A 26,709-nucleotide genomic window follows, 5' to 3' on the forward strand; every position below is an offset into this window, starting at 1 on the left:
TAAACGTAAATTCAGATATGCATTCAAGTGGATCCAGATAAGTATTTAAATTCAGACAAAAAACACTATTTGCAGCCCCAAAATAAACACGACTGAACAAGTTTTGCTAGTTTATAGGCACCTTATGAGAAAAATGATAATGATTTTACTGATTCAACATGTTATTTATATGCTTGACAAGGAGACTAAGAGCCCCAACCTCAACTATACAAAAGCTTTGAGACTATTTATAAACAGCATTCTACCATCAATTATATATATAACCACAGCCACCATCCCGAGTGGTTAGAATGCAGGCTGAATTTCCACCGCTTTTTGAACAGATTGACCAGTCCTGTCCTACCTCAACTCCCAACAGCCAATTGATCCATAGCTTGAGTTCGTAAGGCAAAGCCTGTTACAATTAAAAAAAAAAAGGGGGGTCAATCCCAGGTGTGTAATCATTATTGCAAGACTGAGCCAACCAGATGCACTTCATTACGCAGTGGGTAAGGTTTTAGTATGCCCCACTTGTAATTTTCCAATGTTTGGCTGACCAATCACCAACTTCAGGACTGTTATTTGTAATATTGCCAACTTGAGAAGGAAGGGCAAACTTTATTTCACCAACGCAAAACTGAGGTGTGGCAATCCAAAAAATCCAAAGAGATGCAATGTGAACTTTATTTCACCAATGTAACAGAGGCTAAAAGCAGTTCTTTTTCAAAGGGTTCATAGAAAGAAAAAACTCAGAAAAATGCCTAAACCATGGGAACGCAACTGAGAAAGGTTTAAAAGTACATAATGACCCAAAGGCTTCTTGATATCGTCAAAGAAAACACTAGATTTAAATGTCACTTTTTTGTTGATTGATCACTACAATGGCAGGCCTACAGCTATATGGTGTAGAACACAACATAAATTGTAGCAGACAATATTCAATTCCATCAGAATGAGTATTGTTAGGTGCAAATTACTACCTGTCAAATAAGGTTTAGCTCTGGGCACACTCAAATGGATGAAATGTTCCTTCAGCAAACTCATGCATCCTAAACCGTTCAAGAAGTTCAAAGGGCCTGTGGATGAGAAGTAATAAAATTAATATGATATTATGTATAAAAATGTTAAAAGACAAAGGGAAGAAAAATATACGAGTATGAGATTAATTAATATAATGGGGTGGCCCTATTGGACATGGTATTAGTCATCAATCTTTGTTCCTATACCCCCAGCAAAATAGAGTAGCTAAATGGAAGAATCACCATTTACTTGATACCGCCAGATCATCATTTTATTCATATGAAAGTTGCAAAGAAGTTTTGGAGTGATGCAGTATTATCTTATTAATAAAATGCCTATGTGTATTTTTAAAGGTCAATCTCCTTTTTTGTTTTGTTTCCCACTTTATCTCCATTTCTGTTGATCCCAAGGTCCTGTTCATTTTTCAGGAACCTACTTTCCCAGATAAGTGCACTTACTCATGTTCTTTTTTGCTTGATTTACCTGGGTAAATGTATCTTGGGGAAATTTTGACCATTTATTTATTTTTCATTTACCCTTTACTTGAGAAACTCAATTTACCCAAGTCTGAGAAGGGTATCACTTACCCGGGTAAGTGACACCTGGGAAAATCAATTTTGCCATGAGTCCCAGTTTCTGAAATAAGAACATGGGTAAATTGGTCAATGGAACCACAATCTCATTGACCAACTTTCCCCCCTTCAAACTCCCAAAAGCGAATGGAGCCCAATAGTGATTGGATATACTTGTTTCATTCATCATTTGTGGCTTGCAACTAACAAGTTAAACACAAGCTTTTAAATGTCTTTCTTGCCTATTCTAGAACCTAAAAGGACATGAATTTGCATACCTTAATGTTACTTTCTAGGGGTGAGCAAACGGGTAGGTTCTACCTGGAACCAAATGGAATTGACCTTGAACCAGCCTTGAACCGAAACTACCTAATCAGTTACATGGTAGGGTCGGGTTCCAAATTCTTGAAACCAACCCCCACCCACGCCGGTTTCAGGGTCTAGGGGTTTACCCTACCCGAATTTACCTGATGAACCGGCCTTGCTTGGCCTTGGTGGAACTGATCTTTTTGGAACCTGCCTTGAAACTGAACTTTCCTTGAAATAAACCCCAGAATACTTTTGGGGATGTGAAGATTTGAACCCAAACATTCATGGTTATAAAAGCCATGGTCTCACTTGACCATTGAGTTACTTAAAGTGATTTGATCATTTGTTTTTGTCAACAGCTGTTATTTTTTCCTATGTATAGTACCAGCAGTATCTTTTGCTCTCAGTTCTCTCTTCTCTCCTCTCTCTTCTCTCTTCTTCCATTATTCTCTCCTGCATAACATGGTATCAGAGTGGGGCTATCAGATCTGAAAGGAGAAGTCGAGTCAACAGTTTTTTCTTTCTTCTTCGCACCAGATTTCCAGATCTGCCGCCCTCATCTGCTGTTCGGCTGATTGAAGATCACACACACTGAAGTAACTTTTCTCTCTCTCTTACCTTTTTTTTTTTTCTGGTCGTGTGCCAGGGCAGAACCTGTACTAGGCCTGCCGATTGGATGTGAGGTGATCAGCACCTCTTTCTTTCCCTTTTTGTGGGGTTGACTGATCCCTGTGAAACTGTAGGTCGTGAGGACCTTTTTGTGTGCTGCAACAGCAGCTTTTATGGTGAACTGAAGATCAGAAAGTGACCAATACTTTCTGTACCAGTAGTCCTGTTGATGCGTAGGTCAAGAGATGACCTGTATGCACTGTGGCAACACTTGTGTTGAGCTTGTAAGTCAAGGGATGACTTGTTAGTGCTGTAACAGCACCTGTATTTTTTCCCTTCAAGTGTTGAATTTCTTTAAGGTTGTGTACCCCATTTAAGAGTTGTTTTTGAATCTGAAATCATGAGTGGTGAAGATTCTGCTACATCCGGTGTTTCCTCAATACTGAATGGAATGAGTGGGGATGTGGACCTATCCTTTCCCATGGCTGTTATTCCCCTTGATGGTTTAAATTATTTAGAGTGGTCAAGAGGGATCAAGCTATACATCATTGCAAGGGGAAAGATAGGTTATTAATGGGAGAATCAAAGAACCACATTCTGGGAGTGCTGAATATGACAGATGGAACTAGGAAAACAGCATGGCCATGTCATGGCTTTTAGTTTCTATGCAACCTCAAATAAGAAGGAATTTCATGTGGGCTGAAATGGCAAATGAGATCTGGGAACAAGAAAAATCAACATATTCGGAACTGCAACACTATGCAAAAATATACCAGCTACAGGAAGAATCGTATACTTGTAAACAGGGGGAGAGGTGTCTATCTATGTACTACTCAGACTTGACCTCTGTCTGGAAAGAGTTAGATCATTATCAGAGTGTGGACTGAAAGTGTGATGAAGATGCAAAACTGTACAAAAAACTCGTCTCCCAGCAGAGAGTGTTTGCTTTCTTACATGGTTTGAACCCTACATATGAATCTATCAGAGTCCAGATCCTACGTAGCAAGGATCTTCCATCAGTTCAGGAAGTTTATGCTCTTGTACAATCAGAAGGAAGCAGAAGGAATTTGATGTGAAAGCTGAAGTGTTGTAGCTTAAGCAGTAGAAGAGAGGAGAAGACCAAGAGATGCTATGAATGTCGAACTGAACTAACCCAGTCGACAGTACTATTATTTATATTAAAGTACAGTACAAGGTTACATGAAATGACTGGGATGCCCCTGATTAGTGATGGGACACCCAAACAACTTAAAACACTAAACAAACTTAGGCACATTAACACAGGCCCAGTACATAACAACTTTAAACTCAAATACAGGCTAATAAGAACTCTTATCAGTCGAACCATCAATGCATACAAAACCATTAACCTAACACTCCCCCTCAAGCTAAGCATGGATGTCAATCATGTTTAGCTTGCCAAGAAGGTCCATGAACTTTGTTGCAGCCAACTCTTTAGTCAATACATCTGCAATTTGCATCTCAGATAGAGTATAAGGAATGCAGAGTTCTCCCGAGACTATTCTCTCTCTAACAAAATGTCGATCAATCTCAGTATGTTTTGTCCTGCCATGTTGCATAGGGTTATTTGCAATGTTGATGGCAGCCTTGTTGTCACAATACAGTCTGAGAGGACCCTCAGCTTTAATGCCAAGCTCATTAAGAAGGGTCCTGAGCCATAGGAGTTCAACAACCCCGTGAGCCATAGCTCGATATTCGGCTTCCGCACTTGATCTAGCAACTACATTCTGCTTGTTACTTCGCCATGTGACCAGGTTCCCTCCCACAAATGTGCAATATCCTGAAGTTGATTTTCTTTCTCCAACAGAACCAACCCAATCTGCATCAGTATAAGCTTCAATTTCAATTCTATTGTTTTTCCTGAATAGAAATCCCTTCCTTGGGCAAGTCTTCAAGTACCTGAGAATCCTTTCAACTGCTTTCATATGAGGGACCTTTGGAGAGTGCATGAATTGGCTGACAACATGTACAACATAAGCAATATCTGGCCGAGTAAGAGATAAGTATATCAACTTCCCTACCAATTTTTGGTATCTTTCTCCGTCACAGTAGTCCTCCCCTACTGATTCTTGTAGGCCATGATTCTGTTCTATTGGAGTATCTGCTGGTCTACACACCATCATGCCTGTTTCCTCTAGGAGGTCAAGAACATACCTCCGCTGACATATGTAGATTCCTTCTCTTGACCTAGCAACTTCAATCCCAAGAAAATATCTCATATGGCCCAAGTCTTTGATCTCAAATTCCGAAGCTAAAAACTCCTTCAGTCTTTTCATCTCTTCCAAGTCATTCTCGGTAATCACCACATCATCCACATAAACAATGAGTGCCGTAAGTTTGCTATACTGTCTCCTTATGAACAAGGTATGATCTGCACCGCTGAGTGTACCCCACTTTCTTCATGGCCCCACAAAGCCTCTCAAACCATGCATGAGGAGACTGCTTCAAACCATATAATGCTTTCCTCAATTTACACACCTTTCTACCAAAGTCATAGCCTGGTGGAGGTTCCATAAATACCTCTTCATGAAGATCACCATTTAGGAAGGCATTCTTCACATCCAGCTGATGAAGTTCCCATGAAAAATTTGCTGCTAGTGACAATAGAACCCGAATTGTGTTAAGCTTTGCTACTGGGGCAAAGGTTTCTTTGTAGTCAATTCCTTCTTTTTGAGTAACCCCTTTGCCACAAGTCTGCCCTTGTACCTTTCAATGGACCCGTCCTCTCTGTGCTTTACAGTAAACACCCACTTGCACCCAACAGTGCCCTTCCCCTCTGGCAGATCCACTAATTCCCAAGTTCTTGCTTTCATTAGGGCTTTCATCTCTTCATTCATAGCTTCTTTCCACCTTGGATCAGACACTGCCTCTAAGTACCTAGAAGGAATACGTACAGAGGAAAGAGCATACACAAAGGAGTGATAGGCAGGAGATAAATGCGAGTAAGAAACAAAATCAGCAATGGGGTGCAAGGTGGTACAAGAACGAATAGGCTTACGGAGAGCAATAGGAAGATCCAAATCAGAAGTATGTAAGTCAGAATTACCTTGGATTGCAGAGACAAATTGATTTGAGTCCAACTGGTTGCTGTCATGAGGTTGAGGGCCCTTTTTCCTTCTGTTGTATGTGAGTATCCCTTTCTGTTGCCTACTGGAGCCTTCAGGGACATCTGCAGCATCAGGAGAAGTAACCGGCACAGTGGGAGCCTCGCTAGGTTGACCCGGAATGCCACAACTAGGAGTAACAGAAGAGGATGGAAGGCCCAAGGCAGATAGAGGAACAAAAAAGGAGGGAGAATGAGAATCCTCTTCCATCCCACTAGTCTCCCCTTGAAGAGGATTCTGAGAAGACTGAAAATAGGGTTGAGACTCAAAAAAGACATCTCTGGTAACAAACTTTCTCTTGGAGACAAGATCATAACACTTGTACCCCTTCTGTGTAGGAGAGTACCCCAAAAATATTCCCTTCGTAGCCTTACGATCCAGCTTGGTCTTCTTTGGATCCTCACATGTACGAAACATATACAACCAAAGACCCGTGGAGGGAGAGGAAAGTCTGGAAGAGTGGGACACAAAACAGAGAAAGGGGTTTTCATACCCAATACCTTAGATGGTATCCGATTTATTAGATATGATGCGGTAAGTACAACTTGAGACCAGTATTGCTTGGGAACTTTGTGCTGGAATAGTAAAGCTCGAGTTGTCTCCAATAAATGTCTATTCTTGCGCTCAACAACCCTATTTTGCTGAGGGGTATTAGCACAGGATGGTTGATGTAACATGCCAGCATCTTCCATGAATAAGTTCAAGGATTTTTCAAAATATTCAGCAGCATTATTTGACTGGAACTGCTTAATCTTCTTGTCAAACTGTGTTTCAATCATCTTGCAAAAAGCCATAGTTATCCGTGGTAAAAAGTTCTACATTGCAAAAAGCCATAGTTATCTGTGGTAAACAGAAGCCATCAATGGAAACAATGGGTGAAGGGCCCCAAACATCAGAATGAAACAAATCAAAAGGAGATCGAATTTCATTACTGAAAATTGGATAAACAGTTCTACATTGTTTTGACATTTGACATACTTCACAAAATAAACTCTGACTTGAAATGCCCTTAAACAATTCAGGAAACAACATTTCTAATGAAGAAAAAAACAAATGACCTAGCCTAGCATGCCACAGATGCAACCTAGCTATTGACTCCACACTCTCCGGACTACTAGCAGCAGATGCTTGTAAGGCTGAACCGATGTCTGCATCAAAATAGTAGAGGCCTCCATACTCATGACCGCTCCCAATCGTTCTCCTCGTCAATCTGTCCTGAAAGACACAATGAGTAGGAAAAAAGGTTATACTATAGTTCAAATTTTTGGTAAGTTTTGAAACAAACAAAAGATTTGAGGTAAGACTAGGAACATGTAGAACTGATTTAAGAGAGAGATCCTTGATTAGGTCAACCACCCCCTTTCCAGAGATGGGGGAGAAAGACCTGTCAGCAACTCTCATCTTATCTTGACCAGACAACAAATGATATGAAGAGAATAAGGAGGACAAATGTGTCATGTGGTCAGTTGCACCGGAATCAATAACTCAAGAAGTAGAGTCAATAGAGCTAGTTGCACTAAAGGCAGAGACTGTACCTGATCTGGCAAGAGAGGTGAAAGCAAAAGAATTATTCCTTAGACGGGCTAATGCTCGGCTAAGGACCTCTACCTCACTAGCAGTGAAGCCCAGAGCACCAGCTCCAGAGGAATCAGCAACCTGCCCCATAGGAGAAGACATTGTTGGTATATTCTGTGAGTTGTCACCATTGTTGTTGGTAACAAGATTCCCACTTGCCGCATGACCCTTCTGTTGTTTCTTGTCCTTTCTCAATGCAGCTGGCTTCAGGTGAGGATACAGGACCCAACACTTTTCTTTTACATGTCTCTCACCACCACAATGAGTGCACTTAAGGTGCTTCTTGTCTAGATGTTTGTTTCCCTTAGTGAAGACCAGAGCTGAATGTTCTCCAAATTGTTCAGTTGGTTGAGTCTGAGAGTCAACTTGCATCTCCTTTCTCCTGACTTCTTCATTCCTCACCAGATAATAAACATGGTGTAACTCGGGCAATTCATCTCTCTCTAGAATTTGTGACCTTATACCCTCATACACTGGGTCCAGGCCAGCCAAGAACTTAAAGGCTCTGCTCTCTTCAATTTGCTTATCATGTCTCTCCTTGTCCCTGGCATTTTCCCAATCCAATATCAAGTGATGGTCAAGTTCTTCCCAAAGGCCTTCCAGAGTTGCAAAGTATGTTGCAATGTCATATCCCCTTGCCTTAAGGCCGCAATGTCTTGATTCAATCTATAGATTCTAGCATTGTTTTTCTTCTGTCCATAGGTCTTAGCTACCTTTTCCCAAATCTTGGCTGTTGTAGGAAAGTGATGAATAGTCCTAGCAACCCGAGGAGTCATAGAGGCAAGCAACCAGGACATAACTGTGGCATTCTCCTTGCGCCACACAGCATACTCTGCACTGCCAACCTCAGGTTCCTTGTTCCCATCTAAGTAGCCTGTGAGATCACGGGAAGTAATAAAAAGCATTGTAGAAACGGACCATTCCCTGAAGTTGTACTCATCCAGCAGCACACTTGTAATCTGCAAGCTGTGCAGATTAGGGTTTTCCAGATTTGAAAACCTTGCAGCAGGTCTGTTGTCCCTAGAAAAAACCTCTCCAGAAACTGAAGACATCTTGACTGCAGTCTCTGTGTAGATGTCACTGTTTAAGACTAGCCGAAGTGATCACAGTGCTGAAAGAGAGACTAGTTGCAGAGTTGAAGAAGGTTCTAACAGCTCGCAACACTGTTTCAGACTTGTCGAGACTGTCACAGTTCAGTTACAGCAGCAAATGAGGGGTTCTGGGCTGGTAACCGACCTGAAATTAAGGGCTCTCCACCACTATGCTATGTAGACTTCACTTGAGCTTCGAGTACTGCAACTGTAAAGAGAGTTCTCCCAACTGTGCTATGCAAACTTCACTTGAGCTTCGAGTACTGCAACTGTAGAGAGAGTTCTCCCCCTTACGGCTACTGCTAGGACTGCTAAAATCAGTCCTCAACTAGGTCTGTCCTATACAGACCTCTCTTAGTAGCCAAATAGCTACTATCTACTAGAAACAATCTAGTAGGACATCAGCGTCTGGGTCTTACTTCCCTTGCGCCCTACAACCAAGGGAAACCCTAGGTTCGGACCTTGTTTTGTTCTCCTACAACCCTAGGGTTTCACGGCAGCAACCCAGAAAAAAAAGAAAAGAAAGACAGCAAGAGAGAAGAGATGGCATCGGCTGTAACTAGGAAGGTGCTTAATGCTCTGATACCATGAAAGCTGAAGTGTTGTAGTTGAAACAGTAGAAGAGAGGAGAAGACCAAGAGATGCTGTGAATGTCAAACTGAACTAACCCAGTCGACAGTACTATTATTTATATTAAAATACAGTACAATGTTACATGAAATGACTGGGATGCCCCTGATTAGTGATGGGACACCCAGACAACTTAAAACACTAAACAAACTTAGGCCCATTAACACAGGCCCAGTACATAACAACTTAAACTCAAATACAGGCTAATAAGAACTCTTATCAACCGAACCATCAATACATACAAAACCTTAACCTAACATGATGAACAGTTCTGGAGATGTAGTTGTGTTGGCAGCGAAAGGGAGTGTTACTACCGGTGGGGAAATACTTCTAAGAAGGGGGATCTTCAGAAAAAGATGGATGACAAGGACAAATTGTGGTGTACTCATTGCCAGATACCCCGATACACCCGAGACACATGCTGGGATCTTCATGGGAAGTCGAAATGGGCTTAAGATCTGAATAAGAAGCAAGGTTCAGATATGAATAAAAAGTCAAGACAACAAGGTACAAAAAAACACACTATGGCAAACATGGCTACTCATGAGAATCAGCCCCCCATTCATACTGTGACTCAGACACATTCATTTGGAGCTGATCCAAGGGAGGATATTATAAATTCCTTCTATGACCATTTAGAGCTCTATGGTAGAGCAATTCGTCAGATGGATGCTCCTCCCTCAACTTCATTTGCGTCTACATCAAGTAACTCTGCCACAACTTTCCATGTTGATTCTGGAGCGTCAAACACATGACTAGTACGTCCTCTTACTTTCAAACCTATCACCTTCTTTCTGGAAGAGACAAGGTGAGACTAGCTGATGGATCTTATACTACCATAGCTGGTCAAGGAACCATTTCTCTCCCTCTCGGCCTTACCCTCTCTGATGTTTTACATGTTCCGAAATTTCCCATTAATTTGTTCTCTGTTAGTAGTATTACTAATTCCTTAAACTACTTAGTGACCTTTTTCCCTTCTTACTGTGTGATCCAAGATCTAGCCTCGGGGAGGACAATTGGTAGAGGATGTATGGTTGATGAACTTTACATGCTGGAGAATAAGGCTAGTCTTCAAGTCACAGAGTCTCTGAGTCAGTCCTGTAAGAGTCAAGTTTATTTATGGCATTGTCGTCTTGGTCATTTATCTTTTGAGTCTTTGAAAGTGGTGTTTCCAGAATTGTTTAAGTCAGTGTTCGTTTCAGATTTCTCTTGTCAAACTTGCCAATTGAGTAAGTAGTGTAGAACTCATTTTCTTTCAAAAAATAATAAATCTGAATTTCCTTTCACATTGTTCATTTTGATGTGTGGGGCCCTGTTACTTTACCATCTGAGAGTGGCTACAAGTATTTTATTACCATTATCGATGATTATTCTAGATATACATGGGTATATCCCATGCAGACCAGGGAAGAAGTACCAAAAGTTATCCAAGATTTTCAGCGGATGGTCTTCACCCAATTTCAAACTGAAATCCAAATTTTCCAGTCAGATAATGCCAAAGAGCATTTTCATAGTGATCTCACGGAATTTTTTGCGTCACGTGGTTCACTTCACCGTAGCTCTTTTGCTCGAACACCACAACGGGATGGTGTTGCTGAAAGAAAGAACCAACACCTCCTTGAAGTGGCCCGGGGTTTACTACTTCATATGAATGTCCCAAAACGCTTTTGGCTTGAGGTTGTCCTTTGTGCTACCTACCTCATCAACCGTATGCCCTCTCGTTGGTTAGAGTGCAAAGCCCCACATCAACTTCTCTTTCCTAAGGTCCCCCTTCTTTCCATTCCTCTTCGTGTGTTTGGTTGTCATTGCTTTGTCCAAAATTTGTCCCCCACTCGTGGAAAATTGGATCCTCGTACTATTCCTTGCATATTCCTAGGGTACTCCTTCACTCAAAAGGGATACCGTTGTTTTGATCCTGTTTCTCGGAAATCCTATGTTTCCATGGATGTCTCTTTTTTTGAAAGTGAGCCTTTTTTCCCTGTTTCTCCTCAGAGGGAGAGTAGGAATGAGGAGAAACCGGTTCAGCTCCCTCCTCTTCCTGATCCTCCTCCTTTTTGTGTCTTCTTCTGTCGTTACAAAGGCCCCCCAAATTCAAGAGCTGTGGAGAATGCAGAAGTTGTACCTCCAATGCCATTAAACTCTTTGGGGGCGAATCATACTCACTCAGGTATCTTGGTTCCCATTGATGTCCCTGACCCCATTGCAATTGATACCTCTATTGCTAATGACCTTGACCTTCTTATTGCTCACAGGAAAGGTGTTAGATCGTGCACCACTAAACACCCCATTTCCAACTTTGTTTCCTATGAAAACATTTCACCCTCTTTTCGAGCCTTTCTCACATCCATTGACAATGTCACTATCCCTAAGAATGTGGCAGAAGCTCTTTCAATACCTGAATGGACAGATGCTATGAAGGAAGAAATTAATGCCCTTCATAAAAATGGCACATGGGAACTTGTAGATCTTCCTAAGGGAAAGGATCCAGTTGGATGTAAATGGGTGTTCACAGTCAAACATACGGCTGATGGCACGATGGAGAGGTATAAAGCTCGTTTAGTGGAAAAGGGGTTTACACAAGTGTATGGAGTTGATTATGCAGAGACTTTTGCACCCGTTGCTAAGATGAACTCCATTAGAGTTCTATTCTCTCTTGCTGCTAATCTTGATTGGGATCTACATCAGGTTGATATCAATAATGCATTCTTGAATGGTGACCTTGAAGAGGAAGTTTACATGATACAACCCCCTGGTTTTCAGGCTCAAGGCAATGAACAAAAGGTGTGCGGGTTGAAGAAGTCTTTATACGGGCTGAAACAATCACTGCGAGCCTGGTTCAGTAGATTCCATGCAGTGGTTCAGCAGAAAGGATACAAGCAATGTCAATCTAATCACACATTGTTTGTGAAAAGAGGAGAAGGTAAAATTGCTGCTTTGATAGTATATGTTGATGATATAATTATCACTGGCGACTGGAAGGATGAAATCCAAAAGTCGAAGAGTTTTCTTGCCACACAGTTTTAAGTAAAGGATCTAGGTCCTCTAAGATTTGAAGTTGCCCGCTCAAAAATGGGTATCTTCATTTCCCAAAGGAAGTATGTCCTAAATTTACTCTAGGATACAGGAAAAATGGGAGTGAAGCCAGTTGATTCCCCTATTGATCCTAACCATAAATTAGGTGACAGCCAAGGTGAACCTATCAAGGATGTGAAACAGTTTCAGAGACTTATAGGGAGATTGTTATATCTTTCTATGACCCGCCCAGACATTGCTTATGCAGTTGGTGTCCTTAGCTAGTTCATGCATGCCCCTATGACCACTCATCTTGAAGCAACAGAAAGAATCTTCTGATACCTTAAAAGGTTTCCAGGTGCTGGCTTGTTGTTTCAAAGGCACAAACATTTGAAAGTTGATGTGTATACTGATGCAGATTGGGCAGGATCCCTAAATGACAGAAAGTCAACTAGTGGCTACTGTACCTTCATAGGAGGAAATCTAGTTACCTGGAAAAGCAAAAAGCAAAGTGTGGTAGCTAGATCCAGTGCTGAAGCTGAATATCGAGCAATGGCTCATGGAGTGGCTGAAATTATGTGGATAAAGAATCTATTGAGTGAGTTGGGTTTTCTAGTGGACAGACCTATGACCCTATTCTGTGATAACAAAGCGGCCATAAACATTGCTGCTAACCCTGTGCTACATGATAAAACTAAATACATCGAAGTCGACAAGCATTTTATCAGAGAAAAGGTTATCACAGGGGAAGTGTGTACTCCCTATGTCGGCTTTGAGGATCAAATTGCAGACATCTTTACAAAAGGACTACACCACTCACGACATCATGATTTATGTAACAAGTTGGGCATGATTGACATCTATGTCCCAACTTGAGGGGGAGTGTCAACAGCTGTTATTTTTTCCTATGTATAGTACCGCAGGGGTATTATTGTATTTTTACTCCTTTTTATTTTAGTTGTTGTCGCCCTAGTATATATATTAAAAAAACTGTGCCGCCAACAGTATCTTTTGCTCTCAGTTCTCTCTTCTCTCTTCTCTCTTTTCTCTCTTCTTCCATTCTTCTCTCCTGCATAACAGTTTTCATTTTAATTTTTGAATGTGTATAATAAGTAGTGTAAAAGGTAATATCTACAAAATTTAAATTTAATTTATAAATTTTTCATATAATGATAATCTACACATTATGTTATCTAATTTAATCAATAAATATAATATAAGTTTTAAACTATATTATTTTTATTAAAAACCAAGTTTCTAAAGAACATGCCTTTTTGTGAAGGGGGAGAGTAAAAGAAGTACAGGTTCCATGGGTAGACCCTGGAACCGACCTTCATAGGGTAGGTTCCAGTTCCAAAAACCTGGAACCGACCCCTACAGGGTAGGTTCCAAGTTCTGCCATGGAACCGAAACGAACCGGCCCATGCTCACCCCTATTACTTTCTTTGAAAATGTCCCTTTCTTTGTTGACGGTGTAGTATATACATAGAGGAAAGGTTCAACTTCTTTCCCATTGCCAGATCCATCTCCAACTCTCAACAGACCTCCCAATTGCCTTTCATAAAGGTAGGAGATCTTGTACTGCATATCCTATAAATAGTTTGTCCCCTTGTTATCTTTTGCTTCTGCAACTAAGACAATTGAAAAAGCTATTGATCTCACATTTGAAAGAAAGCAATTGAGGAGGAATTATGTACACTACAAGAGAATAGTAGCAGGGAACTCACTACTTTACCACCTGGATAACATGTTGGCTGTTGATAGGTACAATGAAAATTTTGCCTAATGGAGTTATGGAGTGTAGAAACCAGACATACAGGTGGATTACTCTGAAAACACTCTTCACAGTTTCCAAGATCAATTTAGTGCACATTATTATATCCCTTTAAAGATACATTAGTCCAGCCATTGGAGGTAATCAACTTTAGATCTTCTACCAAAGCTGGTAACTGTTGTGACTTTCCATACCCAACTGAACCTGAAAATCTGAAAATAATGTTGCTCTTGTGGTCTCTTATTACTCCTCTCAATCCTGATGCTCCTGGATTACTGAGATTGCAGTCATCAAAGTTAAATTTCAGTCATTGCTCAGCAGATGTCTCTGACTCTACATTTTGTTGATTTCTAATTTGGTGCTCTGCAATAATCTGACAACCTCTCTAAATTATCATGTTTACTCTGAACTCATCACATGCTAAAGCCAATGTGCAATTCTCACCAATTATCAGACCTATCAACACTCCCCACCGTCTTCAAAGTTCCTGGCATTTATCCCCCCCTAAAAGTCTACATAAGGCTGCAGCCTTGTGCACAGACTTTTTTTTTTTGCCTTCTAGTGCAACAAGCAGTTGGGTTTATGATAGTCAATTTCACAACATTAGTTGGAGCAGCCCAACCACTCCCTAACATATGAAAGAAGTGCTTCCACACCTGAGTAGCATAATGACAAATCAAAAGAAGATGACTAGTGTTTTTCCAGCCCCTTAAGCAAACAACACACGCATGAGGTAATAGACACCATGATCTCCATTTCCCTTTGGAGTCCATGATTTATTTTAATAACCTCACTGGCAGCTTCCCAACAGATGAATTTCACCCTTGGGGGAACAGGGACTCCCCACAATGGTTTGGCAGGAAAAAGGTTCATTTCAGATGAGTGGTATAGGGATTTAAAAATTGGATCCACAAGTAGACTGTTCAATAGAGTTCGGAACCCAGACCAATCTACAATAAAAATCCTAAGATGCATTATTTAGGTCTTCTAAGAGAACAACTAGGTCATCAATTTCTGAATCTCTCAATCCCTTCATTAAATCCAGGTTCCAAGACCACCCATTTTCATTCATGAAAGCCAAATCAGTAATGAAATTGCTATTGGAAGTGGAGAGATTCAGAAATTGCTATTGCAAGTGGAGAGATTCAGAAATTGCTATTGGAAGTGGAGATATTGTAGAATGTAGATTGTAGGAAATTTTTGGCAAAGAAGAGACTTTCCCCACCAAAGGTCTTCCCAAAACTTCATCTACAAGCCAAATACTAGATTGTACCTCAAATATTGAGAAAAGGTGGGGAAAAAAATCGGGATAGATTTCCATGAACTCTTAAATGTGGAATTTCTAGCTGACCCAAAATCCCATCCCTTAGGGTGCAATCTATAGATACTCTTTATTACAAAATACCACAGTGACTCAGTTTCTTTCTGGAATCTGCACAGCCATTTACCTAGCCAAGACACATTCTTTCCTTTCAACCTCCCTATTTCCAGTCTTCCATCTTCCTTGCTTTTATACACCTCTTTCCAACTCATTAAATGATCATAGGCAGTTACCTAGATTGGCAAATTCTCTCATGGATTAATTGGCTAGAATAGGGTTGACACAGTTGAATTGTATCAGAGTGCTAACTACCTTGAGTGTAGGATGGATTGGCTTTGTGGTTTGGTTTCTTTTTTATGTTTTTGTTCAATTATCACCTCACAAGCATGTACATACTTTCTTTCACTTATTTAATAAACTATTTCCTATCCATTAAAAAAAAAAGAAAAAATGGATAGGGAAAGAAAAGAAAAGTCTAAGATGAATTGGTACGCCTTAGATCAGCCTCATGAGATAATGCAAGCATGGAATCTCTTTTTGCCCAAAGCTCGAGGACATATTTTTGTGGAAGCAATGTTTAAAAAGCACAAAATGCAAGAAAAGTGCAAGGGCCTTCTAGTGCCCAATGCACAAGGCAACGCATGCATCTTTTCAAAACAAAGGGGCAAATTGTGTGTATGGGTGTGTGTGTGTATAAGAAATAAAAAATATCAGTAATACATAAAAAATGTAAACCTAAACTTAAAAGAAACTAAATGTTTTAAAGAGCCCGATGGCTAAAATTAAAATACATGAGCACAACATACAAAACATATCGTGAAAGTGAAAACAAATATGTGGATTGTATTGAAGTGCTTCGAGCACTCAATAATTCATGCATGTGAAGCTTTCAATGTGTTTATTTATCTCCTTGTTGCATTGCTTCAAGTATCTGGTATGATGTTAAACATCTTGGATTCCTAATTCTAGGAGACCAGTTATCTTCCTCCATAAAGGACCCTTGAGGCAAGCCTAAACAAATCCAAGTGGTGGTTTGGGGCAGTGACCCCAACCTAAACCTTTGGCCTGAATATATGAAAGGGTTGGTTTTGTGATTTTAGTCACAGTTCTTTCCATTTTAGGATTAGGGATCAGATATTAGTTGTATTTTTATTGACTTAGTGCTTCTTTAGTGGAAAATTTTCTATTTGAGATCCTGCTTGCTATTTGAGAAATAAGTCTTAAAGTATTTAAAAGGTCTTTTTTTTTGTTTATTTTAGAAGTTAATGGACCATTTTGTCTGTGGGGCTACACAATTGGGGAGTAGGCCATCCACCAAACCCATAACCCCCCCAACCCTGGTGCAGGCGGGATTTGATCCCAAGTTTCTGCTACAACCAGCTGGAGACCTTATCAACCATTCAGTTGGCACCTTGCAAAGTTAATGGACCATTACTAGTGTACAAATAGCAACAATAGATAATTTCAAAGTTGATAAACCATTACAAATGTATAAAACACATAAGATTGTACCCAAAAAAAATAGCATAGTTAAAAAAGGCACTTGCTCGGGCTGACGTGCACCTTTTGAAAGGGAGCACCTAGTTCAGGTGAGCATAGTTGTCAAAGTGACGCCTAGGCGACAAGGCACCCTTTGAGATAGTAATTATAAAATAGACATTATTAAACTAAATATTGATTTTGTGTGTTTATATACTAATCTCTTTTATGATTTTCTTATTTCTTAGGGTTTAATCAACACAGACATTGCTAACTGCTGTATTGAACCATCAAAGACTTCAAAACCAGAACCAAAAGTAAGGAAGAACTTAAAATTTTGTCTAATCAACACATTTTCATTTCTTTCTTCTTTTTCTTCTCATGAATATGTTGATTTTCTATACTTTAACATGAAGTTTATATTTTTCTTATGAAAATTATGGATGATTATTAAGTAAACATGGTTATGGAACCTAGGGAAGTTCCCTAGGATATGTTTTTTATTAAAAAAAAAAAATTGATGCCTAGGCGCCTAGGAAACAAGGTGCCTCCCTGTCACCTAGCCTCACCTTGGTGCCTTGAAAACTATGCAGGTGAGTGCCCTGCCCTAAAATGCACCTTGCTCGGGCACCTAGGTGCACCTGAGACATGCCTTTAAAAAACGTGTAAAAGATGATCCAACCTCCTCCAAGGATTTGCAAGTACTAATATATTGGGTTTTAGACTTTCCAGGGTTAAAGACAGCAAAAAGAGAAGAATTTAGGAGAGATTGAAAATACATTGTTAGATGTTGGCTCACATACTTTATGTATAAAAGTTGCTCAAGTTTACTATGCTTAAAAACTAATGAATGTGGCAGAAATTGATCCATGTACAATACATTTATCATACCAGTACTGTAGCACAAGTTTTAGATACTTACAGCAGAGCTTCACGGTTGCGACGCAGCTTCTGTTGATTGTTTTCCATGACAGTCAGCACATCTGCAGTGTCTGGCCCCATGACACCTCCAGCTACCATGGATGGCATTATGGCCCTTGGTGTCCATATCTATATAATGGAAGATAATCAGAAACTCAAGGGTCAGAAACTCTTCGTCTTCCCACTCTTCCTTCTTATTCCTTGTGTTAGGACAAGTGCCAGTAGCTACATGCTAAGGGCAAAGAATGGTTTGGACCTTCTCCACCTCTCCCCGCATGCACCCCATTTTCTTGTAAGAAAGTGATTAGTGGAATGAAGAAAAGTATTTTACAACTTATAAACTGGAAAAATCATCAATATTTATCCTCAACTAAAGGAACTTTAAAAGATCTATTCAACATACTCACTTTAATTGTGTGATCAATCCCACTGGTTGCAACACTGCAATCAAATGGATGGCACTGTATGCAGTTGACAACTAGCCAAAAGAAACAGTAACTTAAGATAACATGCAGAGGGATAATAAGAATAGAATTAATTCATGCTAGATAGATCACCATACCAGTTTCATCACCAAGAAGCATTTTTATCAGTCTTCCAGTTCTCTTGTGCCAAATGAACCATCTCCCATCATCACTTCCACTGGCAACATATTCACCTGTAAATTATCATTTAGGAGAAAAAAGAATGATAAGAATAATTTCCCTACAGCTTCTGTTGGCATTTACAATTCATATCCTAACAATAAAGATGTGAACAGATATCAGGAAGCAACAAGCAATTTTCTTCATGTCTATATTTTTAACAGTTCGCACTTTGCAGGGTTTAAGAAATGACGTACAAGAATGCTGGTTCCACTTTTAAATCATCAACTCCATTTTTATTAGTAACCAGATCAAGAAAACTTTATTGAAAATGAGAAAAGTAGGTATAGGTACAAGAGAGAAGAGTGACAGTACATACAAAACAAAGAGTATACAAAATACATTCCAGATACCATAAAGAGAACCTCCCTCTGGACGGGCCATTGAGAGGTGAATCTTTTGTCAGGGAAGGAATCAATATTCCATATTAATGAATACAGCTAGACAACAGAAAAATGAGATAGGCAGCACATGCCACTTGACTATGAGATTTAGACAAGTGCCAGGTTCTCAAGAGAATAGAAAGAGAAGTTTTGGGTGAACTAGCAATGAGACAGCCTCCTCTTTAAGGTTCCTAAAAAATTTATAAGTTCCGATATATGCCATCAGAGACAGAAGCAATGTTGCACGGACAATCCTAAGTGGATGAAGCGTTATGTCAGACGCTAAGGGTGATCATGGGTTGGGCCCAGGTTGGCCTTAGGCCAGGTCTATGGCATCTAACGATAAAAATTTAAGTATTTTAAAAACTTTAAACTAAACAATGTATAATAAATTAAAAATAAATATTTCACAAACCCATAGTAGATTGGGCTTGGCTAGGATTTACGCCTATGGTACAAAAATAAGGCATGGGCCTCATTTAATTCCAAGGCTTGGCTTGCCTAGCCTTTATAGTAAGTGTAGTGTGTAGTATGTTGTTCCAAGTCCCACATTGCTTGGGAAAGAGAATGGAGGCCTTGCCTATGAGGAAAACTCTCATATTTGAGTTGACTCATGTGTTGACACATGCCATGTATATGATAAAATTTTTATATCTATGTAAAATATTTACTACAAAAAATATATTTGCATATATAACATATAAAATATATATAATATTAATAATGTGTATATATAATATCAAGTATATATAGTTTATTATATATAATATATTATCATATAAAAATATTATGTGCATTATATATTTATATATAATAAAATATACTTTAGTATATTGTGGGCCCAAGCCGAGCCGGGCCAAGAATAATCACCGCTATAAGACACCTAGCACTCCGTGGATTCTTTAATGAACATTTCTATATAACATTTCCTTTTATCTAATTGCTTATTTAACATAAATGAAAAGGTAATGCCGATAATGGATGCCATTTTTCCTATAAAACAATTACTAAATATCAAGGTTGAACTTCACCATAAAGAGATTTTGATTATGGAGATGTACTAGAGCAGCCAGCATTTGATTAGTTTGGGAGGAGAGATGCTAGAATCTTCAAGGCAGAGATTGCACCAAAAGAGGTTTTGATTGTTAATTTCAAGATCAAATTTATTCATTGGGATAAAACACTACCTACTTTCCACTCCTCGGTGAATGAATTGATTAGAAATTGGCAATTTTGTGCCTCTTCCTTGTCCACATTCTTGGCACCAACACTCTATTCTTGGTTTCTTCTTGAAGAGATTAAGATTTACTTTGATGGTTGTAACTTTTAAAATCCATGGCAGTTGGACATTGGAGGTGTCTTTAGATACAATGACAACACAACAGCTGCTCTATACTCAGATCCTATTGGAATTGATTACTCTATAAGATCAGAACTATTGGAAGCCCTTCATGGACTGCGATAATTAGAAGGGATCAGCACTTGAGCTGGTTGGTATTAGAAGGAGATTCAAGGACTATTGTTGAGTAGCCCAGGCAAGGGAGTTAGGGACCTTGGCAGCATAGATATATATCGAGGGCAATTAAGCATATTGCTAGAATTTTGGGAGCTATGTACCATTGGGTTCAGAGAGAAAGTAACCATTTGGCATATGGGTTAGCTAAATAGGGGGCTAACAGATCTCAAATGTACTTGGGGACCATCTCGGGAATGGATGAATGATTGTAGCTTATAAGTTTAGTGGACTGTGGGCGGGTAGCATTGTTAGCCCAAACTGAGGGGGTGCAATTAGATTGTAGTTGTACCGTATATAACACTCAATTCTTTTCATAAATTAATGAAATTCTTGGTAATGATCAAAGCACACACGCACACACACACACACACACACACAATCAGGTGGTTTTTTTATCAAATCCCTTCTGGTATCATGTCTTTTCAGGGAGCATACCATTTTTATAGGTATAATGTTAGAATTTGAAAAAAAAAATATGAACTATTTTAATGTTTCATATCCATGAGTCCCTGTTTTTCATTTTGCCAAGTTAAACTCCCAGACATGGGTTGGATTCCGATTCCCGTGTTTATCTCCACGCAACATTGGCCAAATGACACAAGTAGAATTAGATCTAGATATGTTGAATTGAAAGGTGAATGAAGGCCAATAAGAGAGACCTACTTCCTACCAAATGTCGAACCAAAACCTTACTGTATTCTGGCCACCACATCAAGCCCAGTGATAGGAATGATATAAGGATGGAAACCAAGGACTGGCAAGAGTGTTTGGATGAAAAAGAGAGAATTACCACCAACACCTAGATTGCAGTATATCCCAGAGCTTATATCAACTGCAAACCCCTGAGACAAGACAACCTGAACATAATCCCAACCTCCTGCACCAAAATAAATTGCAAGCAGTTCCCTTTCATGAATCCTGTCCTAAAAATACCTTTAATGCCCACTGGTCCTGGTTTTCTCAAAAAGCAACCATCAAAGTTAAGCTTGATTGATCATTGGAATGGGGGATTCAAATTTCAAAGCAGAAAAGAAACCTCTCTAGAAATAGAAGAGGAAGCTACATGATCCATCCTTACTATCCATGTTAAAATCCTTAATTCTTCTATAATGAGTCACTATAATAATGATGAGACCCAACAGTACAACCTCCAGTAACTTTCTTTTATCAGTGAAACTCTAGCACTCCTCTTAGTGCGAATTGACCAGAAGATCTCAAACACATCCACATGGTCTTAGAACATGATGCCCAACATCCAGAGAGCCATACTAAGATGTATCAAATAATATGGGAATATCCACCAAGTGTTCTCAATGCAATAAAGTGATGACTACAGGGTTTTGGCTTCTCTAGTTGATGCAATAACTGGTTGGTGCCTGGACACTGATTAATCGATAAAGAAAATATCTAAATTTAAGATATCAATGCAATCTCATAAGTTAATATAGAATACAATTATGCAAGAAAAGAATGATGTTGAGCATTTAATTTACGGTTCTTGTTTTGAAAACAAAAGAAAAAGTTAGGCTGGATGGGCTAGAATAGTGAATCACAGTCCTTGTTTTCCAAAGAAGAGTTCAACCTTGATTGTTAGATGTGCCCTTTGTTTGTGGAAACTCCATTCCAACACACTATTGATTGGAAGAAAAAAGAACTTTGCTTCATTCCTTTATTTTATGCCTTTTTTCTATGTTATATACTGCCATCTAATCATATTCAATCACAAATATTTAAAGCAACATCATGAATACTAAGTTGACTAAGTTTACTGTCACTTTTATGAATACTAAGTTGGTTAGTCATAATTGACTAGCCAACCTAGTTGATGCTTAGATTTCTTAAGCAACGACATAATGAGTATTGACCAACTAGTTAGTGATGTGGTCAGTCTATCCATCAAGTGGCTAGTATATAATAAAACACAACCATATTCTCTACTATCTCAAATAACTAGAGATACAAACAAACAAACAAAGCTTTAAAATTATTTTGTGGTTGACTAAGTTGATTGTCATTTTTTATAGATACTAAGTTAAACTAGTCATTAATCAACTAGTCACCCTAGTCAATGCTTAGACGTCTTAGGCAACCAGATAACGAGTATCAACCGACTAGTTACTGATGCGGTCAGTCTAGTCCTCAACTGACTATAACAAAATGCAAACATATTCTAAACTATTTCAACTCAAATAATTAAAGATACAAACAAACAAATTAAGCTTTAAAACTACTTTGTGGTTGACTATGTTGACTGTCATTTTTTATGGATACTAAGTTGACTAGTTATTAACAGACTAGTCAACCTACATGATCACATCATGAGTTTTTCTTTTTTTTAAAATAGGAAATGGTAACTGTCATTGATAACATTAAATAAAGAGTGCAATTGTCACAACCCAAAGAATGGATGGAGAACCCATAGACATAGCCAGTCCTACAAACAAGCCGAAAACAAAGCCTCCTTATTGACTTCTTGCTTAGCTAAAGCATCAGCCATTTAAGTTGCTGATCTTCTTGCCCACTTAAACTGCACTCCAAACTCCCTTGCTAAGCTCATAATTTCCCTTGGAAGTTGTCTGAAGGACCATGTTTCCAAGCTTCTTGCTTGCATCCAACCCTAATACCAGCTTGGAATCTCCTTCTACGTCTAACTGTTGCATTCTCTATTATTTTGCCAGTCTGAGACCTTGGAATCAGGCCTTTACTTCTGCCCTTAAAGAATCATATCATGAGTATTGATCAACTAGTTAGTGATGAGGTCAGTCTAGCCCTCAACTGACTAGTCTGCGAACTAGTTAATGCTTTGATAACGTTGCATTGCCACCAATGGTGACCATATCTCACCAAAAAATGTAAATATGTGATCCAAAATTCCAATCACAAAGGAATTTAGATCAATAGGGGGTGCTTGACTCGTATGGATACTACAAAGAACACACATGGGGTCAGGAACCATTGCAATTGTCTAAGATGAAGCATACAAGACATGCTATTTTTCATGTGTATCACCTCCCAACTGAACACTTTGTTTTTAATGGGTGGAAGTGGAACCTAGCCAGGCAGCTTTTTAATGAGAAATTAAATAACCTAAGCAAAGAGGGCATTGAAGAAAAGACCCCAGCTGTTTTTTTCTTTTTTTGAAACCTACCAAGAAAAACTGTTTTTGTTGATAGCATGAATGTTGTTTACCATAAGAGTACAACAAAGAATATATTAATAAGAACAGAAGGCCTTTTCTTAGAAAAGTTAGTTTAAGATTTAATATGGTCCACATAGTTTTCACATCAGAATTAAGTGGAAGACAAATGCAATCTAATCCAGCTTACCTCTTTGGCCAAGAAAACTAGCCTGTTTTATGTCAGTCCCTACATTACAATGGCCAACATATCGTTGCTTCATATCAGTTACTGCTTCAGGCTGCAATGAGGACAACAGAAGTTCAGTGGATAACGAAAGCCTAAACTCAGCTTTTGATTTCTTGGATGAAGAAAACAAAAGAAGGAAAAAAAATCAGAAAAATCACAACAAAATGAGCCTTTCTTGATAGGTAATATAACTTTATTGATTATAAAAATGGTAGTACATTCCTTTGATGTAATTCTAATACAAATACTAATACTAAAGAATGATATTTACAAAGATGCCAAGCATCCCCAACTTAGGCCACCCAATGTAGCTTACCTCCTTTTTCCACACAATTACACCATTTAATTTACATCACCATTTCCCATCTGTCCCCAAAACATATTTCCTCTAGCCATCCCCTGTTTACGAATGTGTCTGCCAATTCATTGGCAGATCTGTGAATCCAGTTATCGATGACAACCAGGTCCCTTGCTAACAATCTCAACTCTCCCATAGTATTCCTGTATTGCCATGGAATCAACACATTGCTAGTTGTAGAGAAGATGGAGGGTAGTTATGTAATTTTATCTTTCTTTCTTGTATTTTTGTAGGCATGTACATTAGCGCACAGCTTCTTTAATTCTTTTGTAAGGACATATTTGTCCATTCATATTCCTTTAATATAAATACTCTTTTTGGGTTGGTTCTATCAGATTGATCAACCCTAACAGATCTGGACTATTGTTCTTCCTCTTGTCTCTTCACTTTCTCACAAACTAACATGGTATCAGAGCATGTTGTTCTCTGATCCATTACTCGTTCTTCTAATCTGTTTGAGAGCTATCTTCATCGTTGATTGGTTCTGGACTGTTCTGATCATTCTAGGAACCAGTTTTCTGTGTTTTGTGCATCCAGCAAGAGAGATTTCATTGGATCTCTCTCGGAAGACATCCGTTTGAAGTCAAAATTAAAAGGAAGTGTCACCTGGTCCTCTTCTTCATCCCCTCAAAGTTTCATCGAGATCAGAGAAGTATTGAGAGAGATCTATACATCTCTTCTGGGCAGCAGCAACCAGTTTTTCCTTTTTTGGACTGTGTTCTCAGTTTTCAACTATTGCTGCATCTTAGACACTCTCTTTCGACTGTAAGAGATTTCTTCTCTTGGTTTTGACTATCTTGAATTGGTTTTCTGCTTATATTCCTTGCTTCGACTGCTTTTTTGTTTTGTGTTCTTACTCGACATGGGTCTGGAAAGAATGAGATTATTTCTGTTAAGTTTGATGGAAGCAATCATGCTCTCTAGAAGTTTCATTTTCAGTATTTTGTTGAAGGGAAGGGTATGTAGGGTTATATTAATGGTTCCACATCCATTCCTGATGCTGATGATATCAAAGGGATGAAACAGTGGAAAACTAAGAATGCACAGGTTGTTTCATGGATTCTCGGTTCTGTTACTATGGATGTCAGTATTCCGATGAGGGGACTCAAATCTGCCCATGACATGTCCGAATACCTTGAAAAGGTTTATCAGCAACCAAATATGTCTAGTCAATATCAGATTGAAGTTGATATTTTCTCTTATGTTCAATGGGAGAAGCGGATTTAGGAATACTATGTTGGGTTTGTGAACCTTTGGATTAAATATGAATTGGCTCACTTTGGGGATCTCTCTACGGACTATTGTGTGAAAAATATGAAGAAACATCTCAGTAAGAGAAAGACTGCATTTTTTGATGCATCTCAGATCTGATTATGAAACCCTACGCTCTAGTATACTCAGCAGAGAGCCTGTACCAAATCTTGATATTATACTTGGTGAGTTGTTAAAAGAGGAAACTCGTTTCCTCACTCAGTCTGCACTTGATCAGAAGAAGGAACAAGGAATAGATACTGTCTTCTTGGCCACCAAACAGAAAGGGAAGAAGGATTTCTCGAAAGTGCAATGTTATGAATGCAAGGAATATGGACATGTGGCATCCCACTGCAAGAAGAAAAATTTCTGCACCTACTGCAAACAGCAGGGACACATTATTGTGGAATGCCTAGTCAGGCCCCCCGAGAAAGGACAACATAAGGCTTATCAAGCCTCAACTGAACCAACTCCAACTGATACTGCATCATCCTCATCAGCACAAAAACCAGATGCACAGGGAAATTTGACTGAAGATAAGATTCATGAGCTCATGCCCTCGGCTATTTCCTCTGCTTTTTCTGCTATTGGACTGGCTGGTAAGTCTGCTTATTTGTGTTCTTCTCCTTCACACGTGGATCATTGACTCTGAGCTTCAAACCATATGCTTATTTGTGTTCTTCTCCTTCTCATAATGTCATTTTTCTTGAGAACCTTTCATTCTTTGCACATATTAGTAAATTGCATGCACCATCCTTTTTTGTTCTGCACCATTTTGGCTCTGCAGGTGATCCTCCTCCCACATCTCTGTCACTTCAGGTTCATTTCAGGATGCATCCAGCTCGCCCACTGCCTATGCCTCCACCTCCAGCACCAATGGATGGTGATTCCTCTCCACCCATCACTGTTGTAAGCTCCTCTTCCCATCCTATTGATTTGCCTTCATTCGTTCCTTTAAGTCGACCATCTCATGTTTCTCATCCACCTGACCACTATGGCTTCTTTTCTAACCATAGCTCCTTCTCAATTGTTTTGTCATCTATAGATATTCCTAAGTCTTACAACCAGGCTGTAGCAGTTAAGCATTGGAAAGATGTTATTGACTTTGAGGCTCAGGCTTTATTGGAGAATGATACCTAGGAGTTGGTCACTCCTCCTCCAGGCGGTACTTTAGACAAATATAAAACCCGGTTGGTTGCTCAAGGCTACAGGTAAGAATATGGAATTGACTACGATGAGACCTTTGCTCTAGTGGCCGAAATGACAACAGTCTGTTTACTCTTGGCCATTACTGCTATTAGACAATGGACAGTTCATTAGATGGATGTCAAGAATGCCTTTGTCCATGGGCATTTACAAGAAACAGTTACATGAAACCACCTCCTACCTACTGCCATGATCCTCATAAGGTGTGTAAACTGAAGAAATCTTTATATGGTCTTAAATAAGCTCCACGAACTTGGTTCGACTGCTTCTGTATAGTGATGCTGGAGGCTGGCTTTCAGCAAAGTGCTTCAGATTACTCTCTTTTCACTCTCAAGCGGGCACAGGGGTTGACTCTTCTCTTGGTATATGTTGATGATATACTTATCATTGTAGATGATGTGGATGGCATTAACAATTTGAAGCTCCTTCTCAACAACTCCTTCAAAATGAAGGATCTTGGGCCTGTCACCTATTTTCTTGGGCTTGAAATTCAGCGATGTCCTCAAGGTTATTTTTTTAACCAACAGAAGTATACCTCTGATTTGGTGACACTTGCTCGCTTGTCTGAT

The 26,709-nt window shown here is 39.3% G+C and overlaps 1 protein-coding gene across 3 annotated transcripts in view; it reads right to left on the minus strand.

Moving 5' to 3' along the window:
- ASG2 (transducin family protein / WD-40 repeat family protein) overlaps positions 1-26,709 on the minus strand; it is a 64,534-nt gene continuing 37,825 nt past the window's right edge. For 2 of the 3 annotated variants that reach the window (XM_010268121.3, XM_088887652.1), the window contains 6 exons: positions 23,287-23,377; positions 17,980-18,075; positions 17,825-17,895; positions 17,419-17,546; positions 960-1,055; positions 1-394 (listed from right to left, as the gene is read on the minus strand). In XM_010268121.3, the coding sequence (XP_010266423.1) occupies positions 974-1,055; positions 17,419-17,546; positions 17,825-17,895; positions 17,980-18,075; positions 23,287-23,377 (468 nt within the window). In that variant the 3' untranslated portion in view covers positions 1-394; positions 960-973. Of the gene's footprint in view, positions 395-959; positions 1,056-17,418; positions 17,547-17,634; positions 17,707-17,824; positions 17,896-17,979; positions 18,076-23,286; positions 23,378-26,709 lie in introns of those variants that run through there. The other variant, XM_088887651.1, reaches the window with a different exon arrangement.

Source organism: Nelumbo nucifera, chromosome 5 (genome assembly GCF_055504915.1).
Source record: "Nelumbo nucifera cultivar China Antique chromosome 5, China Antique-T2T, whole genome shotgun sequence".
Classification (NCBI taxonomy): Eukaryota; Viridiplantae; Streptophyta; class Magnoliopsida; order Proteales; family Nelumbonaceae; genus Nelumbo; species Nelumbo nucifera.